This window comes from Bubalus bubalis, chromosome 15 (assembly GCF_019923935.1).
Source record: "Bubalus bubalis isolate 160015118507 breed Murrah chromosome 15, NDDB_SH_1, whole genome shotgun sequence".
Lineage (NCBI taxonomy): Eukaryota > Metazoa > Chordata > Mammalia > Artiodactyla > Bovidae > Bubalus > Bubalus bubalis.
Window position 1 is genome coordinate 81,549,769 of NC_059171.1, and position 16,589 is coordinate 81,566,357.

At 59.5% G+C, this 16,589-nt stretch overlaps 2 protein-coding genes and 1 long non-coding RNA gene across 10 annotated transcripts in view; 1 reads left to right on the forward strand and 2 right to left on the reverse strand.

Moving 5' to 3' along the window:
* Positions 1-133: 133 nt before the first annotated feature.
* On the reverse strand, positions 134-5,595 carry LRRC24 (leucine rich repeat containing 24). 3 transcript variants are annotated; one of them, XM_006064586.4, is made up of 5 exons: positions 4,860-5,595; positions 2,569-2,928; positions 2,139-2,417; positions 1,820-1,988; positions 134-1,145 (listed from the first exon to the last, which is right to left on the reverse strand). In XM_006064586.4, exons 1-5 carry the CDS (start codon positions 5,445-5,447, stop codon positions 229-231), a joined length of 2,313 nt encoding a protein of 770 aa, XP_006064648.4. In that variant the 5' UTR covers positions 5,448-5,595; the 3' UTR covers positions 134-228. The 3 variants fall into 3 exon arrangements, with proteins under 3 accessions (XP_006064648.4, XP_025121439.3, XP_025121437.3); XM_025265654.3 differs by having other exon boundaries at positions 1,820-1,979; positions 2,539-2,928; XM_025265652.3 differs by having other exon boundaries at positions 2,539-2,928.
* On the forward strand, positions 5,551-7,976 carry LOC102406631. Its single transcript, XR_328081.4, has 2 exons — positions 5,551-7,081; positions 7,370-7,976. It is a non-coding gene; the product is annotated as an uncharacterized LOC102406631 (long non-coding RNA).
* Positions 7,977-8,694: 718 nt separating this feature from the next.
* The window catches only part of ARHGAP39 (Rho GTPase activating protein 39), a 57,472-nt gene continuing 49,577 nt past the window's right edge, over positions 8,695-16,589 (reverse strand). For 4 of the 6 annotated variants that reach the window (XM_025265651.3, XM_044928382.2, XM_044928377.2 and 1 more), the window contains 6 exons: positions 13,790-13,882; positions 10,957-11,030; positions 10,396-10,595; positions 9,680-9,771; positions 9,098-9,267; positions 8,695-9,013 (listed from right to left, as the gene is read on the reverse strand). In XM_025265651.3, the coding sequence (XP_025121436.3) occupies positions 8,819-9,013; positions 9,098-9,267; positions 9,680-9,771; positions 10,396-10,595; positions 10,957-11,030; positions 13,790-13,882 (824 nt within the window). In that variant the 3' untranslated portion in view covers positions 8,695-8,818. Of the gene's footprint in view, positions 9,014-9,097; positions 9,268-9,301; positions 9,423-9,679; positions 9,772-10,395; positions 10,596-10,956; positions 11,031-13,789; positions 13,883-16,589 lie in introns of those variants that run through there. The other 2 variants (XM_044928378.2, XM_044928380.2) reach the window with 2 other exon arrangements.

Sequence of the window (16,589 nt, forward strand, 5' to 3'; positions counted from 1 at the left end):
CCTATCCCCGGGCACCCTCCATTCGCGTCCCAGGACTTTCATTTGCAGGGGTCCGCAGGTGTTCCAGCCCCGCCCAGCCCCGCCCAGCCCCGCCCGCGTCCCTAAACCCGCATACACGGCTCGCTACACTGCGCAGCTTCCACCCTTTACTAACCAAGCTGGGGCATGCGCGGGTGAGTCGAGCCGGCCAATCCGCGGTACCTACGTCATCAGCCCGTGCCCCGCCCCTCAGCAGTGGATCTCGTAGGCGGAGGGGGGCTGCAGCGGGAGCCCCTGCGCGACTCCAGGCGCTTCGGCCGCTTCCGCCGGGCCCTCGGCGAAGAGCGGCTTGGAGCGGTCGATGACGAACATCTCGTGGCCCCGCTCGTCGCGGAGCTCCTCGAGCTGCGCGAAGGTGCAGGGCCCGTCGGAGTAGTCGTTGACGAAGAGCGCTCCCTCCCCAGAAGGCCCCGGCGCCTTTTTACGCCTGCGCCGCCTGCGGCAGATCATGGTCGCCAGTAACAGAGCCGTGAGCGCCAGGAGCGCGATGGCAGCCGCGATGGCCGTCTGTGTGGCCAGGCCCAGGGCACGGAAGGCCATGCTGCCGGTCTCGGGCAGGGGCTCGTGGCTGACTGGGCCGCCGGCCGGGGGCGGCGCGGGCGCCATATGCTGCTGCCGGGACACGTTGACCAAGAGCTGGAAGGGTACGCGGGCGGCGCCTCCGGCGTTGGAGGCCTCACACTCGTACTTTCCGGCGTGGGCTAGGGTGATGTTGGTGAGGAAGAGCATGCCGCTGCCGGTGTCGGAGGCCCCGAGACCTCCTGGGCCCCGCCACCCAACTTCTGGCTGCGCCTGGGCGCGAGGCGCACCCTCGCGAGGCTGCGCCACCTTTCTCCAGGTCACCAAGGGCTGCGGGTAACCTGAAGCCTGGCAGGCCACCCGCAGGTCCTCACCCAGGTTGGCTGTCACCTCCAGCGGCTCCACGTGCACAGACGGTGGGATGCAGATGAGGCTACTTCCAGATACTTCCAGGAGACTCTGAAGTGCCAGGCGCGGGGGCTCTGCACACAGGATCTTCTTGTCCCTGGAGCTGAGCAGTCGCTGGCCTCCCTCCTTGATCCAGGCTCCCAGCCAGTGCAGGGCACAGTCACAGCGCCATGGGTTCTCTGTAGGTGGAGCAGCAGCAGGCATGTAGCTCAGGGGTGCTCTGGAACACAGCCTGTGCGGTTGGGGTTGTCGGCAAGAGCAGGAGCCCCCTTACCTAACACCGTGGGGGACCCCTGCCACCTCTCTCTGACAGGGGGCTCCTTAGAGTGGGCAGCACCCACCCCCCCACCCCCCCCACACACACCCCAACCTCCGTTCTGTGATGCATGTCCAATTCATTTCACCAGTCTGAGAAAGCTCCTGTTCCTGGCGTTTCCCTGCCACAAGTTTTGCTATTTGAGGGGAACCTCTGTCCACATAGCCATCCCACCAGCACTAAGACCTTGCACATCCTGCCAGCTTTGTCTTCAGGCGCTGTCTGGAGGGAATGTCCCCACTCTTGGTCATGTTTCCAGTTTTTTCCTGCAGGCCCTCTCCTGGCTCAGTAATGTGGAAGCTGCTCAGCTCTGTCTGGTTTGTTCAGGGCCTTGTACATGTTCTGTCTCCCTTAGGCAACTACGACTCTACCCTTGTTCTTAGCAGCTTTCTATCATGGCTGTGGGTAGGTAGTGCCGCCCGCCCCCCCAGGGCTGCCACTGGAGCCCCTTCCACAGCTGGCTGGCTCTCTAGTGCTACCACTGTGGCCAAGGAATATGCCTTTGCATGAGAGCCCCTTGCCCCCAGAAAGAGTTACCTGTGAGGCGCAGGACCTGCAGGCTGGCCAGTGGCTGCAGGGCCTCCCGGCTGATGGTGCCCAGCTGGTTCCTGCTGAGGTCCAGCAGTGCCAGTGAGGAGAGCCCAGCCAGGGCCTGGTCCTCCAGCAGCTCAATGCTGTTTTCTTGCAGGTGCAGCTCCTGCAGTCGCTGAAGCAGAGACAGATCATCAGAGAAAAGGGCCCTGGGGGACAGGTCCCCTTCTTTAGCCTGGGCTGCCTTTTCTCCCCTTCACTACTCCAGCCCAGTAGGGCAGGTGGCAGGGCAGGAGGACCTTCTTGCACACTCCTCCCACCTCACCTGCAAGTGTAGGAAGGTGAAATCCAGCAGCTGTACCAGCTGGTTGCCAGCTAGGTAGAGCACGCGCAGTTGGGCCAGGCCTGCGAAAGCACCGACACGCAAGCCGCGCAGCCGGTTGCCAGTGAGCGCCAGTTCCAGCAGGCGCGACTGCGCGCGGAAGGCACCCGACTCCAGGGCGTGTAGGCTGTTGTTGTGCAGGTAGAGATGGCACAGGGAGGCGAGGGGCGCCAGGATGCCCGGCTCCAGGCGCGCGATGCTATTGTCCTGCAGGAACAGCGTCTGTATCGGAGGGAGAGACGGCGCTTACCCATCTGAAGGGGTCTTTCTTTTCCCTGGAGTGCCCCATTCACCCACGGGGAGGCTCACACACCCGTCCCTCCGTTTCGCTGGCACCCCTTACCGCCGCCCGGCAGCCCCACGCGGTGCCCACCTGCGTCCCGGGTGGGATTCCAGGCGGGACTACGCGCAGTCGCAGAGCACCGCACTCCACCGTGGCGCTGTAGCAGCGGCAGGCGGCGGGGCAGGCGGCAGCGCGAGGCGGGAGACCCGGCAGAGACAGCAGCGACAGTAGCAGCAGTGCAGGCGCCCCTGGGGCCATCTCCCGCGGGACCGGCCGCGGGCCACAAGCCTGCAGCCTTTCCAGCAGCCTCCCTACAGTCCGGCCCCGGTGGGATGCAACTCCTGAAACACAGGTTGGCAGGCCTGTCCCTAACATTTGAGAGCCAGCGAAAAGCATGAATGGAGGCACACACCGTGTCTGAATTTTGAAGCTTGAAATCGGTTTAAGAAACTGGTAAAATAAAATTTCATTGCCTTCCTTTATAAAAAGCTTTAAAAAAAAAAAAAAAAAAGTCAAAGATCTGGAGCATCAGGTTTCAATTTAGAATTTCTCTTGTCTTCAGAGTCTCGCCACACAGGCCACAGGAAGGAAGCCTATGCCACCCCAACACTTTTCTCTCCCCATCCCCCATCTGCCTGGTACTGAAGGGTTTCCTGCTCATGCATGTGGACACATGGACTGAAGTGCCCTCTACAACCCAACATCCAGCCACTCCTTGGATCTTAGGTGCAAGAGACTGGTATGGGCTTGGGAACACGTGGGTAAAGTTCAGGGTCAGTCACCAAAGCATGGACTAGAAGGGAAAGAATAGGCTCTGAACAGACACATCCCCTGGTCTGCATGAACTCACTCTTGAGCACTGGCATGAAACCTCAAGATATGGAGCCCAGATCAGGGGTACTTTGCGTAACCTCAGGACAGGGCACAAGTCTCCCTGTTGCTAGTGTTTGTCCTTGTCCTCACCTAATTTTGATCCAGAATTTACTCTCGTCATTTTTATCCCTAGAACTCATGCTGTGTCCCCAACGCTCGGATTTTCCTGTTGTGACTTGACATGGGCACAACTGGCCTCGGGTGGGTGGTGGGGGAGGGCCACCAGCCACAGGAAAATGGAGGCATACTTTTGTCCAGCCTCTAGCCCTGCCCTACTTGGGGTGGGAGTGGGTAGAACAGCTTAGCTATAATTAGAGCTTTTTCTCAGGGAACTTGCTAGAGAATTGAAGGATGAGACAAATAGGAAAGCCAGATCAGCTGTGGGGCCATGCTGACCCCACATGGGGTTAGGTGGGTCCTTGGGATGACTGGGCTGTGAAAGAAGGAACCTTGGGTCACCAACTGTGTTTCTAGTGTAGTTTGCCAAGTAGGTTCTGTGCTCAGTGACCTCCTGGACTTTGAAGGAGTGTGTAGTGTTTTGTTTTGGGGATTATACACATGCAGCTGTGATCCTAGAAAGAGAAGACCTGAGTCTAGTTCAAGGCACAATGAGTCCAGTTCAAAGCACAATGAGTCCAGTTGGATGGTGGGGCTGAGGTGTGCCATCAGCTAGCCTCCACTTCAAATGGTCTCTGCTCCGAACACCTGCCAGTTCACCAGGTCTCCTACCAGGAAGAGTGTGTCATGTGGAAAGTTACCAAGTGGCCTTGGTGTTTATTTAAATCTTGCTCTAAATTTAACTCACATGGTTATTTAAAATTACTGAACACAAGCAAGCACAGTGAAAGTTTTAATGTAATTGCTTTGGTCTAGGCAGAGGCAATTCCCAGATGTCTCAGAATGTGTGTGAACCCCAAGAAGTTGGGGGGCATTCTCAGCCTCTGGGACCCGCTTCCCTCAGCAAAAGGGCTGGCCTAGAGTGCCCACCCAGCTTTCAGCGGCAAGGCCTCTCAGAGAAGATTCTTGGCCTCTTCTTAAGGACTTAAGAGGATTGCTGCTCACGTGGACACCCCGTAGATGCTGATACGTGTGGAAGAGCTGGCCTGGGCATGGTTGAGGACTCAAGCAGGAACAGCAGGGGAGGCTAGCTCAGAAATACTTTAACCCTGCGGAAACCCTCCTAATCTGACTGGGTAGGAGGTGGGGTGTAACATACTGGATTTGGCAACAGCTGTCAGTCTCCAGGGGGCCCATCTGTGCGAGGAGGGGTGAGTGAAGGGATAATGGAGGAAGCCCTGCTTCGCTCTTCTGCGCAGTGCGAGGCCCGAACCTTGATCTCCCGAGGCGCCCCCTGCATCCCCTCCGGCGTGGTCTGTCCAGGGCAGGTTCAGGGCAGGGCGTGGTCCCCGTCAGGTCGCACGCCCTTCGCAGTAGTCGACAGAGACAGAGCCAGGATGGGCCCTGATCCCGCCCCACGCCCGCTGACCTTGGGCCGGGCGCCCCCTCACCTGACGCTCCCGCGGCGCGGCTCCCCCGCCGAACCCCGGCCCACAGAGCAGCACCCGGCGGGGGAGGGACGGGCGCCGCTCGGGCTCGCGCACTGGAGCCCCCGCGCCTCCCGCCCGGCCGCCCCGATCCGCCGTCGCGAGGGCCGGGCAGACCAGAGGACGAAAACTCCCCAGGCCGGGGGTGTGTGGAGGGAGTAGGGCCCCGGAGACCCCGCCCCTGCCGGCGTCGGGACTCGGTCCGCGGCGCCACCTCGGACAGCGCCGGCGGGGCGGGGCCGCGGCGCACCTTCGCCGCGCACGCGCACTCGGCCGGCGCGCTCTCCGGGTGGCGCGTGCGCAGCCTGACGGCCCGGGGCGCTGCGGGTGCCAGCGGCTGCTGGCCCGCGGTTCAGGGCGGCGGGGCAGCAAGCAGGAGTGGGGCCAGGTCCATGGTGAGTGCGAAACGGCGGCCCTGCCAGCGCACGTGCGAGGGCAGCTCGGGCGCGCCTGGCGCGTACTCGAAGCAAGCGCTGAGCTCGAAGGCCAGGGCCGATCGCACCAGGCCCACGCCGCCCGCGCGCTCCGGCGCTGGGTGGTAGAGACGCCCATTCGTGGCCAGAGGCAGCAGGCGCGCCGGCTCGAAGGGCACAGCCAGGGCCTCGCCGCCGCCGCAGTAGGAGAGGCGCTGGGGCGCAGGGCCCGCGGCCAGAAGGTGCGTGAAGACCACGGGCCGGTCTTCGCAGCGTAGGAAGTTGCGTTCCCTGCCGCAGAGCGAGAGGAAGGGGAAGTAGGCCTCGTAGCGCCCGCTGCGGTTGGGTCTCAGGCGGGAGAAGAACATGACCAGGAACTGCGGGTCTGTGGGGAGGAGGGGGAAAGGGCGTGACTGCTCAGCACGCCAGACCCCGAGTCCCCCGGGCCCTACTGCCCCAGGGCAGGCGGCTCTCCCTGGGCCACATCAAGGGCTTGTGCCGGCTGTCGGACAGCCACCCAGGCCTCACTTCAGTTAAGGGGCTTTTAAGCACAGTACGGCCAGCCTCCTAACGCGGGCAGGACGGCTGGCAGGTTGGGCAGCGCGAACGCTTAAGAGCCTTTCCCGAAGGAAGAGGGAAGGTGGGGTGGAAGGAGCATCGGTACCTTTGAAGCAGGTGGTGAAGTTCTTCATTCTGGAGTCGTCCAGGAAAAGCTGCAGAGAAGCAGACCGTGGCCCTTGAGTAACAGCTCGAGAGAGCTGTCCCAGGGCGAGAAGGGCCTGGTGGGCCTGAGCCCGGGCTGATGTCCACTTTCTTTGCTCGTCTGTGCACACCATGTGCAGGGAGGCGCGTGGAAGATAAACTTGGGAGCCCTGCCGACCTCCCCACATCTATCCCACGCCCCCCGCCTTACTTCCTCAAGCACAGATTCTCTCAGCTGGCATGCCCTTTCCGCGCCTCTTCCCTCCTCCCTTTTAGTTTCTAATGAGATGTGCCACTTCTTCCGCAGAGGCTGAGTTGCTTCCTTGTGTGTATGGTGGATGCCACCGCCAGGGCTTCCAAATCAGGCGCGGCGGCGGGGGACGCAGGACCGGGGGATGCAAAGCCCGCAGAGCGCAGCCAGGCGCGGGACGTTGTCCTCTGGGGGCCTAACCCTTTGGGGCCATAGCCGCGCGTCCTAGTGTTTCCAGCGCGACCCGGGAGACCGGGTTGCCTTACTGTAAAGACCCCGCCCCCGCCCACCTGGCCCTGATGATCCACATAGTAAAAGTACTCGCGCGTCCGAGGCTCTGGGCTCTGGCCCTGCGTGTAGGAGACGCTCCCGCCCCCAGCGTAGGTCCGGGCTCCCGGGGACCGCGCCAAGATTAGAGCCCAGGGCCGCAGAGCCCCACTCATCGCCCACATCCTCCTGCGCCGGAAACGGCCGGAGGTCACGCGGGGCAGGTGCTGTGGGAACACCGGTCCCCCGGCGGTCATGGCCTCGTGCGTTGGGTTCCGTCTGCGGCCAAGGAGCTCGTCCGCCACCCACCCCCACCACCTTCCTCTCTCCTCCCAATCCCAGGCGTTTCCGACACTCTAGGCGTCAGGGGCACGCCGCCCAGCGTTCCGGCTGGGGAAAGGGTGGCGAGCGGGACCGCCCGACGTTGGGGTTCTAGTGTGAGACGCAGGTGCGGTCGGTTTCGGGAACAGGGACATAGGCTGGGCCTGGACTTCGCTGGGCATGCAGGCCCTGTCCCTCCGCTCGCGGAGACTGGCTGTCCTCACGTGAGCGAGGTACGTGCAATGTACCCCCGCCCTCAGGAAGCCGGCCCGGCTGGGCAGCCTGCATGCGAGGGTGGCTGCTGAGGGCAGGTGGTGAATAAACACCGCCCAGAAAGCCTACGCCAGCTTGGTCAGAATCCCGCCCGCCGTCCCCACCCCAGCCTCAGGCAATCAAGCAGAGCTTACGGGCTCAAGTGGAGTCAGGTGCCTCGCCCCATCCCCTGGAGGTACCTTCCTCTCCTCCCCGAACCCCTCCCTGCTCCCCCTCCCCTATTCTCCCTTGACCTTACGTCCACCCAGGTGCCCACACCGGCAACTGGCTGCTGATAGCTGCCTCGCTGCCACTGGAAGGAATGGGAGGCGACAGACTCGTAAGTGTCCATACGTACTTTATTCGCACAAAGTGTTTTCATCTCTCGAGTCCATGCGTCAGAGCGAGTCTTTGGCCGGGCTGCCGGTACCCAAGCCTCGAGACCACCGGACCCAGGACCTTCTCCCAGGGGGACACCGGGCCTCGGCAGGGCTGGGATTTTTTAATAATAAATAAAAACTCAACTCTAAAAAATATATATATATATAAACTGGGGATAAATTAAGTTTTACAACGATTGGAACCCAAAATTCCAAAATGGAAAATGTACAGAGTCTAGGTACCTCCGCCGCCCTATCCTCACCCTGCCCGCGCGCGCTCTGGACTCGAGGAAGGACAGCCTCTGGTGCCCCTCTGGTCCCCCGCTCTGGGCTCCTGCCCTCTCATCTGCTGCAGGTCTTGGACGGGGATAGGGCAGGATTCGCTTTTTGGTCAAAGCCAAGAAGGTGGAGAAGAAAATGAAGGAATGATAGCAACTTGTCTGCAGAGGATGGGGGAGGACGACTCAAGAAATAAATAGCATTTGGGTTAAGATTATGTCATTAGCAAATTTAGTTCTTATATCTTTCGCTCTATTTATATCTCTATACACAGGCGGGTTGGGATGCGGGATAGATTCTGCATTTATAGTTACACGAAGAAAAAATATTCTCGCCCCTCCCCCACCCTGCCCCAAGAATGCCTGCCCAACCCTGCCCCCCACCCCGGAGGACTTTGGCTTGGAGGCTCCTTCCCGCCCAGAGAGCCTACTGGGCCCTGGACCGGCCGGACTCTGCTCTGGTGGTGGACAGTCCAGAGCCCTGGAGACCCCAAATTCCTGTGCAGTCACCACGCTGGAAGCCACAGGTGGCGGGGAGGGGTGGGGGGGTGCTGGGTAGGGTAGGGGGCGGGAGAAATTGGGGAGGGTTAAAGTCGCAGACGAGGAGACCCCCAGGACAGAGGGAGGGCAGAGGAAGGGAGGGGTAGCCGGGCTGGGACCAGACTGAGCACAGCACCCAGCCAGACGGCTTGCCCCAGGGAGGGCGGCTTGTGCTCTCGGGCCGGCCGGGAGGGGCAGTGTCACTTGGCTCCAGGAAACAGAAGGCACTTTCTCGCGACCGACCTGCGGCTGGCGATGGGCGGGGTCGCACCTAATGAACCAGCCAGAGGCCGGGGGCGGGGCGGAGGCGCCCTTCCCTCCGCTCCTCTGCCCCGGCTGCGCCTTCAGGCCGAGGGCCAGGGTGGGGGAGATGGGGGTTCCAGGGCTGGGGCGGGCATGGGCGGAGCCGGCATGCTACCTCCGCGACTGGGGCATCCCCTCCCCCCTCCCCGCGTGCCCCCCTGCCCAGGCGCACCCGGGCAGGCTCTGTCCCCACCCTCGGTCCCTCGGTGCCCACGCGCTATAGCACGCCCTCCATGAAGCTGGTGTCCAGGTGCTGGATGAGCACGCGCAGGAAAGACATCTCCTTGCGAGTGTTCTCAAAGATGACCCGCGGGTCATCTGAGCGGCAGCGCAGGCAGTTGGGCGCCATCACCATGGCCAGGTTGCTGACGTCCATCTTGGTGATGGCCACATTGGCAGGCTGCACGAACACCTGCGGGGGAGCGGCGAGTGGGCCCGAGCCAGGCGCGGAGGGGGCGGGGCGCAGCGCGGAGGGGGCGGGGCGCCAACCGCCTACCTGGAGGAAGCGGATGAGGTAGCACAGCACCAGGCGGTTGATGCGGGGCAGCGCGTGCACCACGGCCACGGCAGCCTCCGGGCTCTCGTAGTGCGCGATGCACTGCTCGTAGAACTCGTGCGGGATCAGGGGCTCCTCCAGCTCCCGGTACCACAGCTTCAGCAGCGACGCTGAGAACGCAGCGCGGGCTGTTCAGCCATGTGGGGCCGTCGGGGACCGGCAGCAGCAAGGGGTGAACCGGACCGTGGGGGGCGGTGATTGTGTGCTGGCGCCGAGGGGGCAGAACCAGACTGGAGGTGTCCACACAGTGGTGAGGGCTACCTGGCTGGAAGCCAGTGGGCTCCTAGTCCTGACCGTCAGGATTGACCCCGAGCGTGGGGGACACTGTCCTGAAGGACATGCAAATGTTCTAGAGAGGATTTATCAAGAGGGCTGTACAGCCACTCTGAGCCATGAAGACTGACCAACGACAGTGGATCTCTGCACTGGAAATGGATCAGAGGGCTGCCCCTTCTCCATGGGAAGCAGGAAGGGCTTAATTAACCATTCCAGCTGCTCCTGCTGACGGGGCTGGGGGCTCACCTGGGACGTGGGGGTCCTCCAAGCCTGTAGGTACCTTCCACTGGTCCACCTGTAGCTTCAGGGCATTCACTTCATCGATGTCCCCAGGTACTCTGCCGAGCACATGGCAGGTCTCAGGGAGGAGGAGCTGGGCTTCCTCCAGCTCAGGGCTTCATGACCCCTCTCTGCCCGAATGACCTCCTTCCTACCGGAGGGGAGGTGTGGCTGGGGTCCCCTGCCCCAGGCCCTCATCCTGCTGCTGACTACCCCCATGCAGATCCCTTCCTCAGAATGATCCCTGAGGCCCAAACCCACAAGCTCATTTCCCCAACTGTCCTGGGCAGGTGAGTCATGATGGCAGGTGGCTGGCCACGTGCCACCCCCGTGGGGCAGGGCTATCATCTCCACGCACAGGTGAGGGTCCTTGCTGAGAGTTGCTGCATCCTTCCCAGCCCTGCCCATGGCTGTCGTCCAAGTGCCCTCTGGGGCCCTGGTGGCCATTTCTGAAGGATTACTGTCCCAGACCAGCTCCCCTGCCTGGATTCAGGCATGACGTAGTTCAGGGGGAACAGTCCTATGCCCAGCCTCTCCATTTGCTCCAAGGTGCCTCTCTCCAGCGTGCTGGCCTCTTGGAAGTGCTCCTCTGAGGCAGGGACCCAGTACCCAGTGGCCCTGACTGCCCAAGACTGGTGGAGACACCCGAGGCCCCCACACCCGGGGCCCAGGTTGCAGGGCACCTGAAGATGCCTTCCGTCTGGTCGCCGTTGAGTGCGAGCACCTCCTCTGACAGTCGGGTCTGCACCCAGGGCAGCTGCCGATCAGGGTAGCGCTCCTTCTGCATGCTCATGACCTCCTGCAGCGCGCTGCCAAACATGGACGGGCTGAAGACCGCGTTCTTGGCATGTCGAATTTCCTCTACGTTGGGCTTCTTCAGCCCCTGCAAAGGCAGCCCAGCACTCTGTGCCAGTGTGGCCAAGCACCCAGCCCTCTGTCCCCTGACACCCCTGCAAGGCCTACCCCTGGTTCACCCGCCTCTCCTGTGAGCCCCAGGCCTCTGCCTAGCCAGAGCACCCCAACTCCCTGGCCCCCAAGTCAACACGGCGGCTTCCTGTTGGGCCACCTACAGCACCGGAAGCTCCAAGTGGCACCCTTTGCCCTGTGAGAGGTTGAAGGGTGAGCCCTTCACTTCACCTGCCCCCTTCCCAAGTCTGCAGCCCCACCTCCCGCTGGACTCTGTCTGGGCCTCACCAGCACAGGGTGCCCACCCACCTCTCCCCGGCAATGCAGGGAGTTCATACCTTCTTGGCCCCAGTTAGGGCTGCCTTCTGCAGCTTGTGGTAACAGTACTTGGCATATGTGCTTATTGCCACCCCTGGAAAAGAATGGTACCAGTTGGCTTGGTGTGGACATGTAAGAGCAGGGGCTGCAGGCCAACCAGTGACTGAGAGGAAGCAGCAAGAGGGGCGAGGAGAAGTGGCTCTTGTAAGAACGTGGGCACCCAGGGCCTTACTCTCCTGGGCTGTGCTTTGAAGTAAACCTATGTGGAAGGGAAGGAGGCACTGCCCTCCCCTCCAGAGGAGCCAGAATGCAGAAGGAAGCCCTCTGCCAACCCACCCAACCCTCCCCCTAGCGAGTAAGGGCAGGCCTGGGGGTGTGGTGTTTCCCTGGAGAAGTGGCAGGCCGGATAGGGCAGGGCCTGGGGAACCCCTGAGAAGGGGGATTTGTGTGCAGCAGGCCTGTGGGCACTTGGCACCCACTGCCCAGGGTTACACAGGACGGAGCTCTGGGTTGGCTGGACTGCAGGCCTTCTTGTAGCTCTGATTCCAGAGGGAGGCCCTGGGCAGCTCAGGGAGAGGCCTTAGCCTGCAGGGTCCCATGCCCACGTGGCTGAAGGCTGCCTGGGTGGGAGTCAGGGAGAGGGAGGCGCAGGGCCTGGCTCATGTGGAAGGGGGATAGTGGGAGTGGATGCCCCAAGTCCTGAACCTGGGTTTTGCTGGGAGGGCAACGCTGGGGAAGAACCACTCAGGGCTCTGCCTGAGGGCTGAAGGTGATGGGAGGATGGGTCTTTTTTCTCAAGGAGGGAGGCTTTCTAACTGGTGGTCATGGAGGGAGGCAGAGCCAGCAATCCGAGAGCAAGGCCTCGAGCACCTTGGCCGGGGTCTTTTCAGATTTGAAGGGAGAGGGGCTAGGAGGAGACCTAGTCCAAGGAGGGTCTGAAATGTGGGCACATCCTTCTTGGCCCAGGCAGGCAAGGGAAGGAGCAACAGGACAGAGGAGCCACCTGGGCCGGGCTGTCCAGGCCACGGATAGAGGGGCTGGACCATGTGCCCCCAGGCTCAGGTCAGGCCCCTTCCCTGTAAGACTCTGCCTCTGCTGAGTGCCACCTGCCTAGGGGCCTCTGGCCCCAAGCCTCAAATCCAAACACAGAGTCTTTTTCAAAGGAAGCAGTTTCTTGAGATGTCTGAGGACGTGGGGCTCCTTGAACCTCAGTGTGAAGAACACAAACATGTCTCATCCATGAAAACCTTTTCATTTCTAGTTGTCACAGAACAGCTGTCGTTACTGGTGACGGAGTTCTATTTTAGAGGAACCAGAATGAAAATGAATGTTTCTTCTAGATGTTTAAACCCTGAAGAATCTGTTTCAGGTCCCTGGGGACCCACAGACCCCTGGCAGAGATCCTAGCTGCTGCCTCCCATTAGCCCACTTGGAACACAGCGCTTGGAACCTTCCACCCCTGGCCCATGTGGCCCACGTGGGCAAGCTCTGGGCTCAGGGAGAAGGGATGGCGCTCAAGCAAAAGGAACCTGGGCTGCACCCTGAGCACTGGGAGCACTTGGCAGCAGCGCTCCCTCTCCCCGTCCTGGGTGCAAGCCCCCTCTCCCTTGGGCGACTGCTTCTGTCCCTGGGCTTGGGGCCCACGGGCAGACTTGCCCCGCCCTCCTGCCACAGGTCTCATGGGGCTTCCTGCACCTCTTACCTAGGGTTGGTGGTGCAGCCCTTCCTGGCCTGACTCCCTATTTGTCGGACGGGGACGGGTGCCCACTAGGCCAACCCCGGAATCTGGCCGAGTGAGGACTCAGCTGAGAACCACCACTGCTGGAGTCCCAGGGCACATCCTCCTGGGCCAAGACTATGGGGCGTTTGCTCAGTGCCCAGCGTCCAGCCCAGGGAACCCTCTGGAAGTGTGGGGGGACTCTGCTCTGAGCCCCGCGTCCAGAGGCTGACAAAGCAGTTCTCCCAGAGCCTTGCTGCTGTGCCAGGGCCCAGGCCATGAACCTCAAAGGCCACCAAGTGTGGCCAGAACCTGCTGCCTCTTGGCATGTGCTCTGCAGGGTCCCAAGGGTCTGGCTCCCTTCTCTGACCCACTCAGGGCTCCGATCACCTCCAACCCCGCTCATGGCGGCACTGCTCTTGTGGATTGGCTTGGGCAGGAGCTCAGGACCCCACCTGCTCCTACCCACGACAACAGTGGCCCAAGGGTGCCCTGGAATCCCAGATGGCAGCTGCCTCCTTTCTCCTGGCACAGGCAGCAGACAGCCAGGCACTTCCCAGAGGAAGAAGAGTGGGGAAAATGTGGGTAACTGGGTGTAGGCAGGCTGGGAGCTAGTCCCAGGATCTTGGTGCCAAGAGGGGCAGTTCATGGCACAGCAATGCACCACTGGCTCTCCTGGTGGGAGAGGGTACACAGCCTTGAGCTAACAAGGCTTCCCTGGAGCTTGGGCAGGGGTGGGGTTCCTGAGCCAGGGCCCAGAAGGGCAGGGATGGGAATGCTGGGGGAGGGAGGCTGGGGAACCCCCGAGTGTGCTGGGGGCTCTGCCAGGGAACCGAGGCCCGGCTTGGCCCCCAGGGCACTCCCACACCAGGGGCTGCCTCCAGCAGGCCCCTCCGCACTGTGCGCCCAGCATGCACACCGGAGAGTGTCCCGAGCATCGCGGAAGCCGAGACAGGGTGGCGCGGCCTCTCCCAGGAAGCCCTGTCAACAAGCAGGCTTCAGCCCCCTCTGGAGGAGGCCTGGCAGTTAGTGCCCCCGCGCCCCAGCCCGGAAGTGGTTAGAGAGAGGGGGCCAGGCGGCCGAGCCGGAGAGCAGAGCTGTGCAGCGCAGCGCCCGGGCTGCGGGAGAGGCCCTACCATCCGGCTCCTCAACATAAGGCTTGGGTTTCTTTCTCAACTTGGACTTCTTCTTAGTGTTCCTTTCCAGGAGCGCTTTCATGTGCTGGGTCACTGGGGAGCAAACACAGGGTGAGGCCACAGAACACAGAGGAACACGAGCCCACACGGCCCCAGGTGGTGCTGACCCCGGGCGGCTGGTGGGTGACGACCCAGCCTGCGGGGCTCCTTGAGGGGTGAAGGCGAGTGTCCTGCTCACACTCCCAGGACAGGGGTGGGTGTGAGGGCCTGTCCGGGCCACGTGGCTGGGGAAGTGCCAGCAAGATGCCCGCGGGCAGAGGCGAGGGACTGTGGTCAGCTCCTGACCCTCTGGCCGACAGGATGGAAGGGGTGGGGACAACCCTGCGGAGGCCCCAGGCCAGCCGTAGGGTTCCTACATGGCTGAGGGGGCGCTGAGCAAGGCGGGGCGCCGGGCTCCCCTCTCTGGCCAGTCGGGGCGCCTCCCACTCGGCACTGCTGACACAGCCCCTCCTCCCCCGTCCCACGCTCCAGAAGGAAGTTGGGGTGCACGGTCCACACCGAGGTGGGAGCTACCTCCCATCACGGTGGACCCTCTTACCTACATATATTATTCGTAATTCTTCTGGATGGGGAAGCTGTTATTTACCTAATAACACTTTGGGTTATAACCCAATATGCTTTATTCTGCTGTTCAGTGCTCCAGCTTTGGCCCCGGGAGCTGTGTTCTCTAACACAGCCCTGTGTCAACCCTCATCCCTTCCAGCACTTCCTCCCCTCGACGGACATCAGTGTGACCAAACTCCGGGAGATGGTGAAGGGCAGGGAAGCCTGGCGTGCGTGCTGCAGTCCACAGGGTCACAAAGAGTCCGACACGACTTAGCAACCGAACAATATGTACATTCCCAACCCCACCCTTAGAATCAGTTGCTTCTCCAAAGAGCACTGGTTCTGTCTCATAGAAAATGCTAGAGACCAAGAGCTGTTGGTGAGCTGTGCTCACTTGTACGGGGTGGCACTGCCCTCGCTGACAGGGCTTGGGCAAATAAACAGGTAGCTAGGTGGGAGAGGCTGCCTTCTCTTCCCAGTTCAGAGTTTTTGTCAGGAATGGAATGCTGGATTTTGTCAAATGCTTTTTTCTCCACTTATTGATATGCTCATATGATTTTTTTTTATTCTGCTAATATGACAAATCACACTGACTGATTTTTAGAATGTTAAACCAACTTTCCCTTTCTTAGATAAACCCCACATACTCAAGATGCGTTATCGTTTTAATATATTATTGAATTCAATTAGTTAAAAATACTGTTAAGTTTTTGTACTATGTTCATGAGGGATACTATCTGTGCTTTTTTTTTTCAAATTTTTGGTAATGTTCTTTTCTAATTTTGATACAGAGAGAACTGGGAGACAGTCCTTCCACTTCTGTTTTCTGAGTTGGTAAAGAATTGCTACACAAGCAAGCATGTGATAATTCTCTAGTGAGGCCATCTGGGCCTGGCATTTTCTTTGTGGGAGAGTTTTAAAGTCCTAATTTAATTTCTTTAGTAGATATATGATTTTTCTGAAATAGATATGAAATAGAGGCCTTACATATAGCTGTGAAAAGAAGAGAAGCGAAAAGCAAAGGAGAGAAGGAAAGATTTAAACATCTGAATGCAGAGTTCCAAAGAATAGCAAGAAGAGATAAGAAAGCCTTCTTCAGCGATCAATGCAAAGAAATAGAGGAGAACAACAGAATGGGAAAGACTAGGGATCTCTTCAAGAAAATCAGAGATACCAAAGGAACATTTCATGCAAAGATGAGCTCGATAAAGGACAGAAATGGTATGGACCTAACAAAAGCAGAAGATATTAAGAAGAGATGGCAAGAATGCACAGAAGAACTGTACAAAAAGGATCTTCACGACCCAGATAATCACGATGGTGTGATCACTGACCTAGAGCCAGACATCCTGGAATGCGAAGGCAAGAGGGCCTTAGGAAGCATCACTACGAACAAAGCTAGTGGAGGTGATGGAATTCCAGTTGAGCTATTCCAAATCCTGAAAGATGATGCTGTGAAAGTGCTGCACTCAATATGCCAGAAAATTTGGAAAACTCAGCAGTGGCCACAGGACTGGAAAAGGTCCGTTTTCATTCCAATCCCAAAGAAAGGCAATGCCAAAGAATGCTCAAACTACCGCACAATTGCACTCATCTCACACGCTAGTAAAGTAATGCTCAAAATTCTCCAAGCCAGGCTTCAGCAATATGTGAACCGTGAACTTCCTGATGTTCAAGCTGGTTTTAGAAAAGGCAGAGGAACCAGAGGTCAAATTGCCAACATCCGCTGGATCATGGAAAAAGCAAGAGAGTTCCAGAAAAACATCTATTTCTGCTTTATTGACTATGTCAAAGCCTTTGACTGTGTGGATCACAATAAACTGTGGAAAATTCTTCAAGAGATGGGAATACCAGACCACCTGATCTGCCTCTTGAGAAATTCCTATGCAGGTCAGGAAGCAACAGTTAGAACTAAACATGGAACAACAGACTGGTTCCAAATAGGAAAAGGCTGTATATTGTCACCCTGTTTATTTAACTTATATGCAGAGTACATCATGAGAAACGCTGGACTGGAAGAAACACAAGCTGGAATCAAGATTGCCGGGGGAAATATCAATAACCTCAGATATGCAGATGACACCACCCTTATGGCAGAAAGTGAAGAGGAACTCAAAAGCCTCTTGATGAAAGTGAAAGTGGAGAGTGAAAAAGTTGGCTTAAAGCTCAACATTCAGAAAACGAAGAAAAAAAA

Coding starts and splice junctions, on each gene's coding strand:
- LRRC24 (XM_025265652.3), bottom strand. CDS start 5,447: ATGGGCGTCTCTACCACCCAGCGCCGGAGCGCGCGGGCGGCGTGGGCC. Junction 1,989..2,138: donor TCACCTTCCTACACTTGCAG/GTGAGGTGGGAG, acceptor TCTCTGCTTCAG/CGACTGCAGGAGCTGCACCT. Junction 1,146..1,819: donor GCAGGTCCTGCGCCTCACAG/GTAACTCTTTCT, acceptor CTCCACCTACAG/AGAACCCATGGCGCTGTGAC.